At 36.5% G+C, this 15,285-nt stretch overlaps 2 protein-coding genes across 2 annotated transcripts; one reads left to right on the top strand and one right to left on the bottom strand.

The window, feature by feature from the left end:
• Positions 1-1,439: 1,439 nt before the first annotated feature.
• On the bottom strand, positions 1,440-5,155 carry LOC149239589 (serine carboxypeptidase 1-like). The gene is made up of 8 exons (XM_089369911.1): positions 4,983-5,155; positions 4,283-4,428; positions 3,685-3,794; positions 3,311-3,433; positions 3,139-3,222; positions 2,607-2,705; positions 2,112-2,197; positions 1,440-1,539 (listed from the first exon to the last, which is right to left on the bottom strand). Exons 1-8 carry the CDS (start codon positions 5,153-5,155, stop codon positions 1,440-1,442), a joined length of 921 nt encoding a protein of 306 aa, XP_089226037.1.
• A 3,540-nt stretch (positions 5,156-8,695) lies between these two features.
• LOC149239588 (putative carboxylesterase 13) lies at positions 8,696-10,187 on the top strand. Its single transcript, XM_089373462.1, has 2 exons — positions 8,696-8,970; positions 9,018-10,187. The coding sequence occupies exons 1-2, from the start codon at positions 8,827-8,829 to the stop codon at positions 9,918-9,920; spliced, it is 1,047 nt and encodes a 348-aa protein (XP_089229588.1). The 5' UTR covers positions 8,696-8,826; the 3' UTR covers positions 9,921-10,187.
• The last annotated feature ends 5,098 nt before the right edge of the window (positions 10,188-15,285 follow it).

Below are 15,285 nucleotides of genomic sequence, written 5' to 3'. Positions count from 1 at the left end.
TCAACTATTCACACAACACAGAGCATGTGAGAAGTCATCCATGGTGTTGCTTCATAAACCAAATACTGCCCCTATGAGGAAGACACCATTATCATAATTGGGGTATGTTATCAACTATTCACACAACACAGAGCATGTGAGAATTCATCCATGGTGTTGCTTCATAAATCAAATACCACCCCTATGAGGAAGACACTATTATCATAATTGGGGTGTGAAAGAGTTGGATATTGGAGGTGTCTACATACCAAGGCAACCTTGCTGTCAGTTATGGTTAATAATACACACCCTTATCTTAGAGCAACACATATTCAATTTCTTGATTTTGTGTTGCCTGATGGTTTTGGTTTTCTTTTAATGTGTCATTCACTATCTCCCACACTAACAACATTTTCCACTTAATTTCCCAACCAAAGTTTGGTATTCTAAAATTATAACCGATGCCATTGTAAATTTATCAATATTCTTGATTCAAATGCTACATGTGCTACTTCATAGTTTGTTGTTGGATTGGGTTCTTAACCATGAATCGTGAAAGAAAGATTGGATAAGTCGTTCTCATCCTTTCATATGTTGGAGCAACAACACCTAGAAACTATTCATCCCAATACATATTTATGAAGGCCAGTGCCTGGACAAGCACGAATGAGAAGCACATGAGAAAACTTGTGTGACAACAATTCGAAAATTCTCCAAAAAATTCCCAATCGCCCAACCCAGTTTACTTCTTATATATGTCGGTGTTCTATCAAATCCCTAAAAGCTTACCGGGAATTTAGGTCAACCTTGGTAGGCCAATACAAAAAAGGCGACCGCACTTTCAAAATATGGTATATAATGAATATAAAAGCAAGTAATCTCATTAGTGTTTAAATTTCCAAAATCCCGTGATGTAGAATTTTGATATTTGGAATCCATTTGTAAATAATCCCCACCCATATTTGACATTGAAAAAAATAAAATCTTTTGAGCTTTTACATATAAATATATATATTTTAAAGATAGAAGAATTTGTAATTGGTTACGATTATTGGAATGATTTTAAATTTGGTTTCCCTTTATTATAGCTTTTAAATTGGTTAGTATTAATAATTTTGAAGACAATGCTTCTTATGCAACTTAAGATTCAGCCAGACGTAGAAATTTTCAAAGATACACCCCTAACACATCCATATAAAAATGATTCAAATATATTAATAAAAAACAACTATGTTTTAATTAGTGAAAGATGGATTTGATAATGTCATGCCACACACACAAAATAATTAGTGAAAGATCTTTTAGTGACCCTTGGATATGAAGGACATATAGAAAAGAGTTTTAAATCAAATTGACATAAGAAATCTCACTTAAAAAATGTTGGAGTGGGATTTTGGACATTTGTTAAAATATTTATGTTTCAAATATTTATAGTGGAGGGGAATTTGACCATATTTAGATTAAAATGCAAGTTGGATAATATTATAATATTGTGGGGAGTCTGACTTCACAAAATAGTAGAAAAGTTCTCTTCCATTGGCCTCACTAACTGTCACATACCTGCATGAATATGAAGAAAACACAAAGACTTTCATGCAATTAATTGGTCATCCAATAGAATATAAGAGTGGTAGAATCACATCTTTAAGCACTCCATATAACAATTTTCGCTCCTAGTCTTTTACATATTTTGAACTCTCCATGCAACAATTTTGACTTTAATATTTTTTAGCTTCAATTGTCACCAAATTTATTAAGTATCCATAGAAATTAAACTTTGTTCAAACATATTCACAGTCTGTGCATAACAATTAGATATATGTATATCTTTTATGTTTTTCTGTCTTTCTTTGTCATATAAGCATGCATTCTACAACCTATGAACATTCTACAAGCTATGAACTCTTTGGTTATGTTCTTAATCTTTGCAAAAATACACAGCTAATTTTTTATTTACAAACAAGAGCAAATTCATGCATGCTATTTCTGAACATGACTGTGTTAATGAATAAATATTCTTGCCAGTGAAAAATCTGGCACTTTGAATTTGTTACTTTCAATTATTGTTACATTTGAACATGGACTTTATTCATGAATAAATATACTTTACCTTGCATAGATATGGCACTTACCCAGCATATATCTCATAACTAATATTGCCATGATATCCTGGAAAGGACTCCACTCTGGCATTTGCAGGTGCTGCCTTGCAATTCAGCTGAAGTGAGGTGATAATCAGAGATATAATTACATGGGTAGTGAATAAATTAACCACAAATTGCATGGACTTGAAGAAAATGCTAACCCTCCGACTGCTCTGTCTCTTTATATTGATATGGGAATCCCAATTTCTCTCACCTATTAATCTTGATATGCATGCAGACTTTATTCAAAGGCAGATCATTTAGAGAGTTTACCAGTGGAGCTTTGTCCGGGGCCATGGCTAAAACTGCAGTGGGTCCTTTGGAAACTATTCGGTAACTTTTCTTCATTCATTCTTCGTTTTATTCAGAGACAAGATGAAATGTTTTTAATCTTTTTATTGGAAATTTCAAGTTGCATTATGCAGACAGCATGGTGTGCCTATGATTTCATGGTCTCTTATTTTAACGTTGCAGGGTACACACCTGGTATAATTCGTCAGAAATAAGTCCCTTTCCATCTGCAAAAGGCACCTCTGAGTTGTCAAATACTTCATCTGCCATCCCATTTCCAACCAGATAACCCTGAAAAACTAGCCATGCAAGAAGTTAGACCATGAGACCATCTAGTAAAATTCCTAACAAACATAACGATGTTCATAGTCACCAACATATTTTGGAGAGGCCTGAATGAAGAAAGCTATGAATTTCAATTATTAGCAAAGAGTTTTGACCTTAATGTTCAAGGTTGGTTTAATACCTGCTTCATTTCCTGTCATAGCCAAGAAAGAGAGGTTGCAACGGTCAAGCATCAAAGTATCAATCATAAAACAAATTGTATTAAGAAAAATACAACATCTAGAACATATGTTTTCCTGAAATGCAACCTCAAATCAACTTATAGGACTCCTGCTGCCACAAAGAAATTCCAGCCTATTCCAAAAACAGAGAATCCAAGAAGTCAACTGAATAACAAAACATGGGTCGTGTGTGCTTTACCATTTACTATTTCCTGTACCACCATTGGAATATTAATACCACAATAAGATTCCCCTCCGACATAAAATGGATTAGATAGAAACTCGGGGAATGCTTCAAACCACTACATTCAAGATTATAAACTGTACTGAGATTCACAAAAATCTATACACTTGTAAACTAATTTTTTGTAGCGTGATAGAACTGAAAACCTTTATGAGGAAAGTATGTATATCTGAAGCAGCCTTAAAATATCCAGTCTTGTAATCTGTAGCTGTATTGGAGTAAGAAAAACCAGTCCCAACTGGAGAATCAACAAAAAGAATGTTGGAGACCTACATGTGCAAAACCATTCAAGGTTAATCCATTACAACAAAAATTTATACATTCAGTGGCATCCAAGTTAAGTCCAAGTTGGATGAGAAACAATTTAATAATGGCAAATTCCAAAGTGATGAAAGCAACAGAACATAAAAGTTGATAACAGAGATGCTTTATTAGTGACATAATCTAGTATGCTCACTTGACGAATGTTTGAAAGAGGGAAAAAAATTTGGTGCCCTAATGGAAAACATTTCATTGTAACCATAGTGGCAGAGGCAGGAGCCTTGAACGCCAACCTTAGTCCAAGAGTGTGAATTGGGGATGAGCGTGGAAAACTCCCAGAATTGTTACTGAGATCAAAACTCATTGGACCTGCAATAGGAGAAAAAATTTGGGATAAATATTAGAAGATCTCTATCATTTTATTTTACAAATTTCTAAAAATCACTATTATGTTCTGTTTTTCTCTACACAAGGATTCCATCAAAATAGCCTCCCACCCTGCCTAGCCTTGCAAGTCTGGCAAGTGCATTATCTTTTCACGATCAATGCTGAACAATGAATAGGTAATGTTTCAAGAGTATGAAATCCATAATTTATTTGATTTCCGTTATTCTTTGGTTTACAATGATATCTTAGTATTGCATAAGCCTAATTATAACAGCAGTTGACTCAGTTTTGGGTGCCAATTCCAACAACATGGGTAAAAGTGAGCTTACAGTTAGCCATTTGAACAAGCCGTTCCCATGGCCAGATTACACAATTTGAAAAATTAATATGTACAAGATCAAAATTCATTCAGTAAATAGCAACTTTGAGCATTGAAACAAACAATAAGAGCAAGAATTCCCATAGCTGACCAATCTCATAGACAAATCCAGTGAAACCGGTGCAACCAGGACCTCCCTCAAGCCAAAGAAGAAGTGGATCATTTGCTGGATTACTTTCTGACTTCACAAAATAGTAGAAAAGTTCTCTTCCATTGGCCTCACTAATTGTCACATACCTGCATGAATATGAAGAAAACACAAAGCCTTTCATGCAGTTAATTGGTCATCCAATAGAATATAAGAGTGGTAGAATCACATCTTTAAGCACTCCATATAACAATTTTCGCTCCTAGTCTTTTACATATTTTGAACTCTCCATGCAACAATTTTGACTTTAATATTTTTTAGCTTCAATTGTCACCAAATTTATTAAGGATCCATAGAAATTAAACTCTATTCAAACATATTCACAGTCTGTGCATAACAATTAGATATCTGTATATCTTTTATGTTTTTCTGTCTTTCTTTGTCACATAAGCATGCATTCTACAAGCTATGAACTCTTTGGTTATGTTCTTAATCTTTGCATAAATACATAGCTAATTGTTTATTTACAAACATGAGTAAATTCATGCATGCTATTTTTGAACATGACTGTGTTAATGAATAAATATTCTTTCCAGTGAAAAATCTGGCACTTTGAATTTGTTACTTTCAATTATTGTTACATTTGAACATGGACTTTATTCATGAATAAATATACTTTACCTTGGATAGATATGGCACTTACCTAGCATATATCTCATAACTAATATTGCCATGATATCCTGGAAAGGACTCCACTCTGGCATTTGCAGGTGCTGCCTTGCAATTTAGCTGAAGTGAGGTGATAATCAGAGATATAATTACATGGGTAGTGAATAAATTAACCACAAATTGCATGGACTTCGTCAGGGAAGACATTGTTATGGAAATACACCCAACCTCACTTCAATTAAAAAGAAAACAGTGTGTCTATACATATATATATATATCTCGAGTGCACTTCTAATAGGCCTCGAAATGTTTTGATATATATGGACAGTTCATTAAAGACAATGATAATTCTTATTTAAAATGATTCAGTTATTTTCATGACTCATTTGAACATTTAAAGATTATGTCAAATCGTACGTATCTCTATCAGTGTGAATATCCTCAGGCTAAGTCAACAGAATATTTTCTGCATTACCCCTTCAAGATGATCAAACGTTATCTTCTCTATCTGCCATTCATTTCAGCCCGCCAGTCGGTGTAAAGACTTCTTGTTGTATCCATGTAATGCCTGGAAAATAGCATCCACGACCATATCCTGGAGCTTATCTGATTTCCGATTTTCAAAATATTTGGCAATTGGATGGACAAGGATATGGGCACGATTAAAAATTTCACGGTTTTTATGTCCGCCAGATTATTAAATATTTGGGGAATCTGCAATCCAGATAAAACACTTAGTCGAAAATTTAACTGCACCTCCAAATATTTGGGGAATCTGCAATCGACATAAAAAAATGCTGTCAAATATTTAACTGCTCCCCTAAATATTCGGGGAATCTGCAATCAAGATACCATACAAGGCTGTACCCAAATCCAAAAGTGAGAAGACTAATTAAGTTGTTGGAAAGAGGATCCACAGTTGGATATTTATGCCATGGGATGTTAGGCAAGCTACATAATTTCTGATAACCAGTTCCTCATTATTCAGATTTTCATATTTGGAAATCATGTTTTGTCTTTGTATCGAAATGAATGGCACTGAGTGCTATGAATTTCACCTAGACTACTCAGAAGCATTTTGAATACATTGGTGTTTCATCTAGAGTGTAAGTACTCGGTACAAGTAAAGTTAGCTTCATGTTCTCACCCATAATGATTGCCTGGTTCGTGACCAACATCATGATAGGACAGTATAATATTGTGAAATATTATCCTAGAGCATTCAAGGCATTCAACCCATATTATATATACTATTACTTTCATGAATATCACTAATAAGGATGGGTGATGCTTGCAGGGGTAGTCTTATGTATAACAGTTATTGATTATTCGCATGATGATATGTGTCTCATTTTATCATATAGTATACTTGGAACTGTTTTCTAACTCAATTGATAAATCCATACCAATGATTTTCTCAAACAAAATTCGTAACTTCATCCCAATTATTTATGTTAAAGATATACAAATAGAAACACTAACATCAGTGCTTTGTTCTGACTGGATCCAGGTGTCGAGGCCATGTTTGCAGACTTGGGCCATTTCAACAGGAAATTAATCCAGGTCCAAGCTATATGTCAAGGACATAATTATTAGTATTTCCTCATACCTGCGTGCTTCATCCTCAAGTTTTAGTACCATAATGAGAAATTTGGGTTTTTCATTGCAGCTTGCTTTCTGTGTGTTGGTTTACCCATCTCTGCTTATCACATATACAAGACAAGTGACTTATTTGATAGAAAACCCAGGGGACATAGGCTCTACATTTTACAAAGCAATACTATAGCCTATGTATTGGTTAATGTTCATTGTTGCCACTTTAGCAGCCATTGTAGCCAGTCAAGCATTGATTACAACAACATTCTCAATCATAAAACAGTCCATGGCTCTTAGCTGCTTCCCTCGATCTTATTTTCCACCACAGGGATGAAAAATGTTGCCTTATTTCATATCATAATGTACTGATATTCAATATATAATGAAAATTCTAAGCATTTACCATGTTTTAAATATGCATTCATTTTTAAATTTATGGAATTTATGGTAGATTATCTACGTATGAATCATGATTTGAAATCTTGGCATTGTAGAAGAAGAATACCAAAGTTTTGTGATTTTTAGGTTATCATTAGATAGGTAAAAGATGGACAAGATATCACAATGTGTTTTTAAATTATGTTTTGAAAGAGATAAAAGCTTTGACAGCGTTTTCAATTTACTTCAATTTTGATAGTGGATATGTGAGCTGGGCTATATGGAGATAATTAGAGCTATTTAATACTGCTCATTGTTTGGTGAATTTGAGATTCAAAGTTTGTCTACCAAATGTTTTACAGCAAATTGACAACATTGGCTAGCCTTCTGCTTGAATTCGCATCAGCTCTTGAAACGTCACCACTTATGGATTACCAGCGGAGAATAATAGCATATATATGGTTAGATATTTTATTTTTCTTGCTTATATTGTTACTGGTCTTGATGGTGTTGTTTTGGTTGTGGCGAATTTTAAGAAGAATTGATCACGCTCCTTTGGAAGTTCCAGCCCTTGATGCTCAGTTGTGATGTAAAATACAGGAAGATAGAAACCTTTGCATTGTTGTATTGATAATATGTTGTTTTTATTGACTTTTGGGGCATGGAAAAACTTGTTTCCTTCACTGGTGAGAATATTAGAAGGATAATCTATGACAAATAGTGCACGGGACATCGTTTACACAAAATATTTTGCTTATACTACCCTTCACTCTATTTTTTGCTATCTCTGAAGGCATTTATCTATCATCTGTATTGAATAAGGTACCACAAGGAGGTTGGTGTCCCTTCCTCATTGCAGCAATTTTTCTGACCATAATGCTCTCTTGGAACTATGGAAGGCAGGAAAGTATAAATATTTAGCACGGAGAAAACTCAGCATAGAAGGTTTGAATGGATTGCTTGCCAGGGTGAATTCACGTGTACCAGGAATTTGTTTCTTCTGCAGTGACCTTATTTTCGGCATGTTGCTATTCTTCCACACACTACTATTACTTATCCATATTCAAAACACACATCACTAATAGTTTCAAGTGTAACTCAATATCATCCACCCTTGCGTTCAACAATGTCCATTCACATGTCACTATTCTTCTACACACTATTATTTATAAAATATCTATATTCAACATACACATAACTAACAATTTCAATTGCAACTCTTTATCATCCACCCTTGCTTTCAACAATGCCCATTCACATGTCCCTATTCTTCCACACTCTATGCCTTATGGCGTTTCCTTTGCAACATCAGGTGCAAATGCTAGTTAGATGAAAATGCAAATTAGATAATATTATAATATTGTGGGGAGTTATAATAATAGCTTATTTTTAAAATTTTTGTTAACAATGCATGGGATGAGGTATTTTTTTGAAGTTGTATTATAAAAATCCATTTAACTTATTTTTCAATTCGAATTTATAACTTTTTGTTTTAAACCATTAAACTTCTTAATACTATATATATTTAAATTAAAAATTTATTATTATATATATTCAATTATATATTTAAAATAAAAAATATTTTTGTCGAGCAATTTGACAATTCCTTATTATTTCAGCACTTACTTCCCATCTTGTAGTGCTGCTTTTTCCACGCAGCGAAGCCAGCTGGAAACTTTACTCTTATATAGTGGAAATGCTTTTTCCATATAGCGACGCTTTCTTATCTAATGCCTTTGAAATAATGGCGCATTACTGTAAACTAACCGAGTTACTGGACATTTTAACTTGGAAATTATGGGGTATAGGCGGTTTTAAATGCAATCTGCCACTGGGGTTTGTGACTATGTGCTTGCTCTGGCCTCGTCTCAGTTCAGTTGCATACCAGAAGCCACGCCGTGCCTATGGAATCGTCGCCGTCTTCCTTATCTGTTGTACTTGAGGTTCCCGGTATGGTGAGAGTCTACGAAGACGGGACAGTTAAACGCTTGGTCGACCATGGTACGGTTCCCCCTTCTTCACAGATCGTTGATGAATTCGAGGATGGAGTAGCAAACGCTTGGTCGACCATGGTACGGTTCCCCCTTCTTCACAGATCGTTGATGAATTCGAGGATGGAGTAGCATCCAAGGACGTGGTGATCAATCCTGAAACAGGCGTCTTCGTTCGTCTCTACCTCCCCCGCCTCGAAGTTACGGATGAAAAAGAAAAAGTGCCCGTGCTTGTTTATGTTCACGGAGGAGGTTTCTGCATCGAATCCGCTGCATCTCCATTTTATCACACCTATCTTAATAAGGTGGCTAAAGAGACCAAGGTGATTTGCGTATCCGTGGATTACCGAAGAGCGCCGGAGCATCGCCTCCCTGCGGCTTATGACGATTGTTTCGATGTGCTCGAATGGCTCGCCGGCCAAGCGGAGGCAGCAGAGGGGGAACCCATCAATCCTTGGCTCGCTTGCCACGCAGATTTCAGTAACGTGTTCGTAGCAGGTGACAGCGCTGGAGGTAATATCGTGCACCAGCTGGGCATTCGTGCCAGTACAAGGAATTGGGGTAACCTGTGTTTACAAGGGGCCATTCTGGTTCACCCCGCCTTCAGCGGAGAAGAACGAATTGACCGCGAATTAGGGTCAGAGGCAGCGGTGGAGCGTTTTAATAAGTTGACGGATCTAGTATGGAGCATCTCCCTCCCCGCAGGGGCGGACAAAGACCACCCTTTTTGCAACCCAGTTGGAGCCCGTTCTCCGGCTCTGTCGACTCTGGTGTATGGACGAATGCTTGTATTCGTGGCAGAGAAGGATCTTGTGAGAGATCGGGGTACTCTGTATTACGAAGCGCTAAAGAAGGCGGGCAAAGATGCCGATTTGGTTATGACAGAAGGCGAAGACCACGTGTTTCATCTCTTCAATCCAAACTCTGAGAATGCGCCCCTCATGTTGAAACGCATATCCGACTTCATGCATTCCTCCTCGTCAGATCACTGTAAAAGCCCCAAATAGAATATTTCCATGTGAACGTCAAAGTACAACATCTGTAGTAAAGCTGTTTGTCTGTTTGTCGTCAGCTACAGGATTAGGCTCCGAGATTCTCCTCTATCCACTCATCTTTGTTGTGGTCTCCGTTCAGTACTAGACTCCGAGATTCTCCTCTATCCACTCATCTTTGTTGTGGTCTCCGTTCAGTACTTTTGACAGTATGTGGTCTTTGGATGATGTATCGCGAATGATAATTTAACAATAAATTCCTCGTTTATTTTAAAAATTTAATTATAATTGATTGATTGTTATAAATGTTTTTACAAGATAAAGTTTCATTATCCAGCATTTCCACAAGAATCGAATGCGTTGAATTGTTTTTAAACTAGCATTTGCACCAGATGTTGCAAAAAAAATGCCGTAAGATATAAAGTGCGGAAATTCATTATCTATGTGGTGTGTGCATTATTCAACAAGGTGGATCTCTCTAAATTTGTTGCAAACATTTATGTTGTTGCATTGCTAATTTATTTAGAGTCTACTACTACCTCCTCTTCTTGGAATATTAAATTTCTTATCACCCCATGATGACAATCTCTCTAATTACTGGCATCACAATTTTTTCCACTTTAGTGGGTTTACCTTCAACCTAAAGAAACATGAATTTGAGCCACTCAATTAAAAAGAAATTGCTATTGCTAAATTGTTATTTATCAGGTTTTGAGTAAGAACAATTAATAACTCATATTTACAACACTTCAAATATTTACAACCTTTTAAGTCTTGTATTTATAACTCATATTTATAACCCTTTAAAATGAAACTAACTATCTATATTTTTTTTAATAATAAAAAGAATCTTCTTTATAACACTGACACTCACATGCTACTCCTATATATTTATCTTATATTTAATATTCAGTGTCCATCAATTGAAAGACAAGATGAAAGCTCAACTTAATTGCACCTTTAAAACATGACTTAAAAGTTTAATTGGTAATTATTTATTCAGTAATTTGTACATTGTTAATTGCAATTTCTCTTGAAAACCAATGTTTATATCAAAATTTTAAAAATTAACACTCACTTCTCTCGTAGTAGTGTTTCTTTATTTGATCGTGGTACTAGTTAATAATTATTTGCATCAATTTCGTACATAAAATTTAAGCACAGTAATTTTTAAATTACTAGTACTTCTACGAAAGAAACGACAAGTGTAAGTCTAGGATAGGCCATTTTGTAGCAGAATGGTACACCATATGTAAATAACTTTGATGCTTATAAACTCATCAAAGCTAAAACGAACACATATGATGCACTTTAGCGAAGATAAAAACATCTGATTGTGACTAGCAATCATAAATTTTCACAAAAGAAGCACAATCAAGTTTTACGAGCCTTTATTGTAGTATGTAAATTTACTTCTTTATGTCTATATATCCCACAAAAGATTGTGCAGATTCCTACCTCAGCTCCACCAACAGTATTCAATCTACCAATCTCACCACCACTGGCCATTATGCGCTCTCTCCTACAGTATCATTTATCAATACAAATCAAGAGCTTGAAACAATAAACTGGCTAAACAAAGACTGGTTTCCACAATCAACCGACCAAAGGAATATAGACACTCGTATAGCACAGAGGGTCATGGTTTGTTCTGCATCATGGCAAGAATCTTACTCTTCAAGATTGGCCTCAAGCCTGTGATCAGTAGTTAAAAGAGAAACCAACCCTCCAGGCGATTCAAGAATGCAGCGAGAATCACCTATAGATGCTACCGTGACTGTCCAACCATCTATTATCACAAAAGTAATGGTGGTTCCCGATGTTTGTTATGGTAAAACCAACAGATATCAGAACGAGAAGGATAGGAAGCACCACTAGTAAAGATATACAAGACATGCAGCTAACAAAATATTAAAGTCACATCCACAGGCATATATCTATATACCTTTGACCTGAAATTTTATGTCGGTTTTGACAAAGCCTGCGACCATGGCTCTTGGCAATGCTGATAACCAGTCTTCTCTACTCAAACCTATTGGCATGGCACTCACAATATCTTTCAGTAGATTTTCCTTTGAATATAGAGCTGTCGCTGATCCATTATGCCCATCGAAGATCTGAAATGACATAACAACATTTATCACTCCACTTGCTCATTTCATTTCATGATTCACACACAATACAATGCAATTTTCAAACATGGGAAAAAAATATGCCCCTAAATGCATTTAAGGGCTCGTTGTCTTTCTTCGTCCTAATAAATCAACAACCGACAAAATTCCGAAGAACAGAGACCTGAAAATTAGACATCGCAAACCAAATTCACAACTTATTTTACGACCCCCCTCAACCCTTGTGTTTTCCCACGGTGAAATACTATTTAGTTATGCACGAGGTACAAGTTCAAATCTCTTTGCTCGCACAAAGAAACCCCTAAGATTTAATTGGTAAACAATAAATAAATACCGACAGCCGAGGAACCTAAACCATAAGCTGAACAAAACAAAATAAACAGAAAATTTCTAAATAAATTGCCACAGGAGGATAAGCAGAACATACCGCAAAAACAACGAAGGTAGAGGACCCGTCCCCTAGAATTTTTTGGCATTCCAATTTCATAAGAGTGAAGTCCTCTCCTTTCTTACTTTGGCCCGCCTGGCCATGTCGAATAGTCGGCTTCTCGATCTTCTCATTTTTGAGCTCGCGCTTCAGAAGTTCCGCCAAGGGCACCATCAGACCTTTCCTCCCGTACACAACCCCGTTTCCATTCCCGTTCGCCGACTTCATCTTCACCAACATCATCTTCTCTCCCTCCTCGCTAAACTGCAAGCATCATAGGGCCACCATGCCTACCGACTCAGAATATACTGTTATGATGTAACACAATATCCCAATATTGTAATGTAATTAATTGATCATTATGATGTGTTCAGTCTCCAAACTGAAGTAATTAATGCAGTGATCAATAAAATATGGCTTACCAGGAATATGGTATAATGGACATATTCAATATATAACAGCATAAACATTCCACAGAAACTGATATAAATACTGCAGCCAATTGTTCTCCAGCTAAGTAAGAAGATGTTATGTAGAATAAGATACAAATACAAGCACAAGGTCACTTGTCTTATTTCATGGTCTTCCTAAGAAGGCTTATGAAGGAAGCTGTGTAGCATTTTCATGGTTTTGATAAATTATCATTTGTTGCTGAGATGAACATGTATATATAAATATTCTATCCTAAAAAAAGAGCAGTTTCTTCTTTGTATATGCAAACTATAGCTGAACCAATAAATCTAATTTTCAATATTGATTTGCATCAATTTCTTTTGGTCCAACCAGCAACTAAAATCTATCCCCTGCCACTGCAACAATAATACACCATATATCACCTTCCCATTAAAACTGACAATGAGCTGCAAGTAAACTGTGAGAACGCGGATGCCTCATATGCATGGAGTTAAGTTTGATCCTTGAGATTTGCTACAATCCTCAACTGTAGAAATATTGAAATTTTTAAGAACACTCTGGCCATTTCATAAGCAGCTGAGTTGACAGCAGAGTTTGTCTGTTGCTGAGTCCTAATCATAGAGGTGTCTATATGAGTTATGTCAATGTCTAAGTAGATCTATTGAACATGGAATGTGGGTGTAAGTCCTCATCTCTGTCCAACTTATGTCAAAGCAAGGATGCTACATAGGAAGAAAGAATTGGTTAGTCGGTTGTGGATGATGGCATTTTTTCTAGAAAATGCAATACCTCCTTCATTGATGGTCTCTTTTGAGGGGAAGCAGAAGCACAATTCAATGCAATCCCCACAGACACTGAGATTTCTTCCCTTCCTTCAACCTCTGGTCGAAGAGTAGGATCTATGATGCGCAAAAGGCGATGCTTGTCATCAACAAAGTTTTGACCCCATGCTGCAAAATCCTTATCTGAAGGTGGCTTCCCAGTTAGAATCTCCAGAAAAATAACGCCAAAGGAATAAACAACCTGCAACTTTCACTTTCCTTCATTTTCTTATTCCTGGTGTTTGTATCCTTCAAAAAATATAGAAAAGACTTTCAAGGTCTACAGTTTCATACACGGTCATTGTAAAAGGCATGGACAAATCAACCTTACTGGTGATGGCTTCAATTTCAGGGACTTGTGCAATTACCAAGCTAGTGGGATACTTCTAAATAAGCCTGCAGACTATTTGGAATAATAGCAAATGAAAATTCACTATAATTCAAATGCCACCAAGGTTAGTTGATAACAATCTAGCAAAGATAGCCCCAAGGATTAGCTTGGTTAGAAGATGCTATAGTGCAAATACTCAAGAAGGTCTCAGGATCAAATGTCATTGAATATCTAGTGGTTACCAGTAGTAGCTAAACAGGTGAAAAGTGTGGAATCCATAAGGAACTCATAATATGCAGGCGTGTGATTACCAACAGTAGCTAAACAGGGGAGATTGTGGAATCCATAAGAAACTCATAATATGCAAGCGATTGAAGGGTTATCTTTGTAAAAAAAATAAAAAACAACCCTACAGAAACGAATTGAACGAGATTTCCTGCAGATATACATGAAATGGAAAAAAGAGAACAAGAGAACCCACCATAATAGGCATTTGCCAAGCTTCCATGTGGAATGTAGTCATAAACCAGCAGTTTTTCCTCTATACCCCAATAGAAAGCTCGGAGGCGAACAATGTTGGGATGTTTAACCCTACCGATTGCTTGAGCTTCTACTTCAAAATCATTGTACCTTTCCAAACCACCATCACCAAGTCGCCTTACTGCAAAAGTCAGCCCATCTTCCATAACTGCCTTATACAATATAGTATAACCACTGGCACCCAATATATATGCAGAGGCTCTGAGTAACTTATGGATTCTCGAGAAGAGAGGATCCGAGGTGGATAACCACTGGCACTCCCGGACCGCCCAGATCCACAAATGAATAGAAAGTTGGATCTGTATTCGATCTCCTCTGAATCGCCCCATCTATCCTCCTGAGGATAAGTTCAGTTCCAAACCCCGGTTCGAACAAACAGGAGGAGTACGCCATGCTAATGTGCCTTGGATGATCCACATCTCCAAGTCAGGTGCTGATGAGCACATTGAACTATCCATGTGACTGAGAGCCTTCACAGCCCAGGCACAACGACACGATTATCAGGGGCGTGCTCTACCGTTGAGCTAATAGCCCATATCGAATTTATCCAGAGGCCCACCCATGACCCTGGAATGATAAGGACTAGTCCGTCTAGATCCTGACATGATCATTCACAGTTCACTTACTATTGGATCGGGACTGACGAGACTCGAACCCGCAACTTCCGTCTTGACAGGGTGGAGGCTTTGAGTAACTTATCTAATTCCATGTCAAG

The sequence above is a fragment of the Pinus tabuliformis genome, chromosome 8, assembly GCF_031772625.1.
Source record: "Pinus tabuliformis cultivar Carrire ecotype Pingquan chromosome 8, CPIR1, whole genome shotgun sequence".
Lineage (NCBI taxonomy): Eukaryota > Viridiplantae > Streptophyta > Pinopsida > Pinales > Pinaceae > Pinus > Pinus tabuliformis.
Note: the sequence above shows the minus strand (reverse complement) of the source record. Positions and strands in the feature narration are given on the sequence as shown.

What these genes read in the sequence shown, in the direction of transcription:
- LOC149239589 (XM_089369911.1), bottom strand. Translation starts at nt 5,155, where the DNA reads ATGTCTTCCCTGACGAAGTCCATGCAATTTGTGGTTAATTTATTCACT. An exon ending in TGGATTTGTCTATGAGATTG is followed by an intron (nt 3,795 to 4,282) that starts GTCAGCTATGGG and finishes CTCCTATTGCAG; the next exon opens with GTCCAATGAGTTTTGATCTC. An exon ending in CTCCTGCCTCTGCCACTATG is followed by an intron (nt 3,434 to 3,684) that starts GTTACAATGAAA and finishes TTGCACATGTAG; the next exon opens with GTCTCCAACATTCTTTTTGT.
- LOC149239588 (XM_089373462.1), top strand. Translation starts at nt 8,827, where the DNA reads ATGGAATCGTCGCCGTCTTCCTTATCTGTTGTACTTGAGGTTCCCGGT. An exon ending in TTGATGAATTCGAGGATGGA is followed by an intron (nt 8,971 to 9,017) that starts GTAGCAAACGCT and finishes CCTTCTTCACAG; the next exon opens with ATCGTTGATGAATTCGAGGA.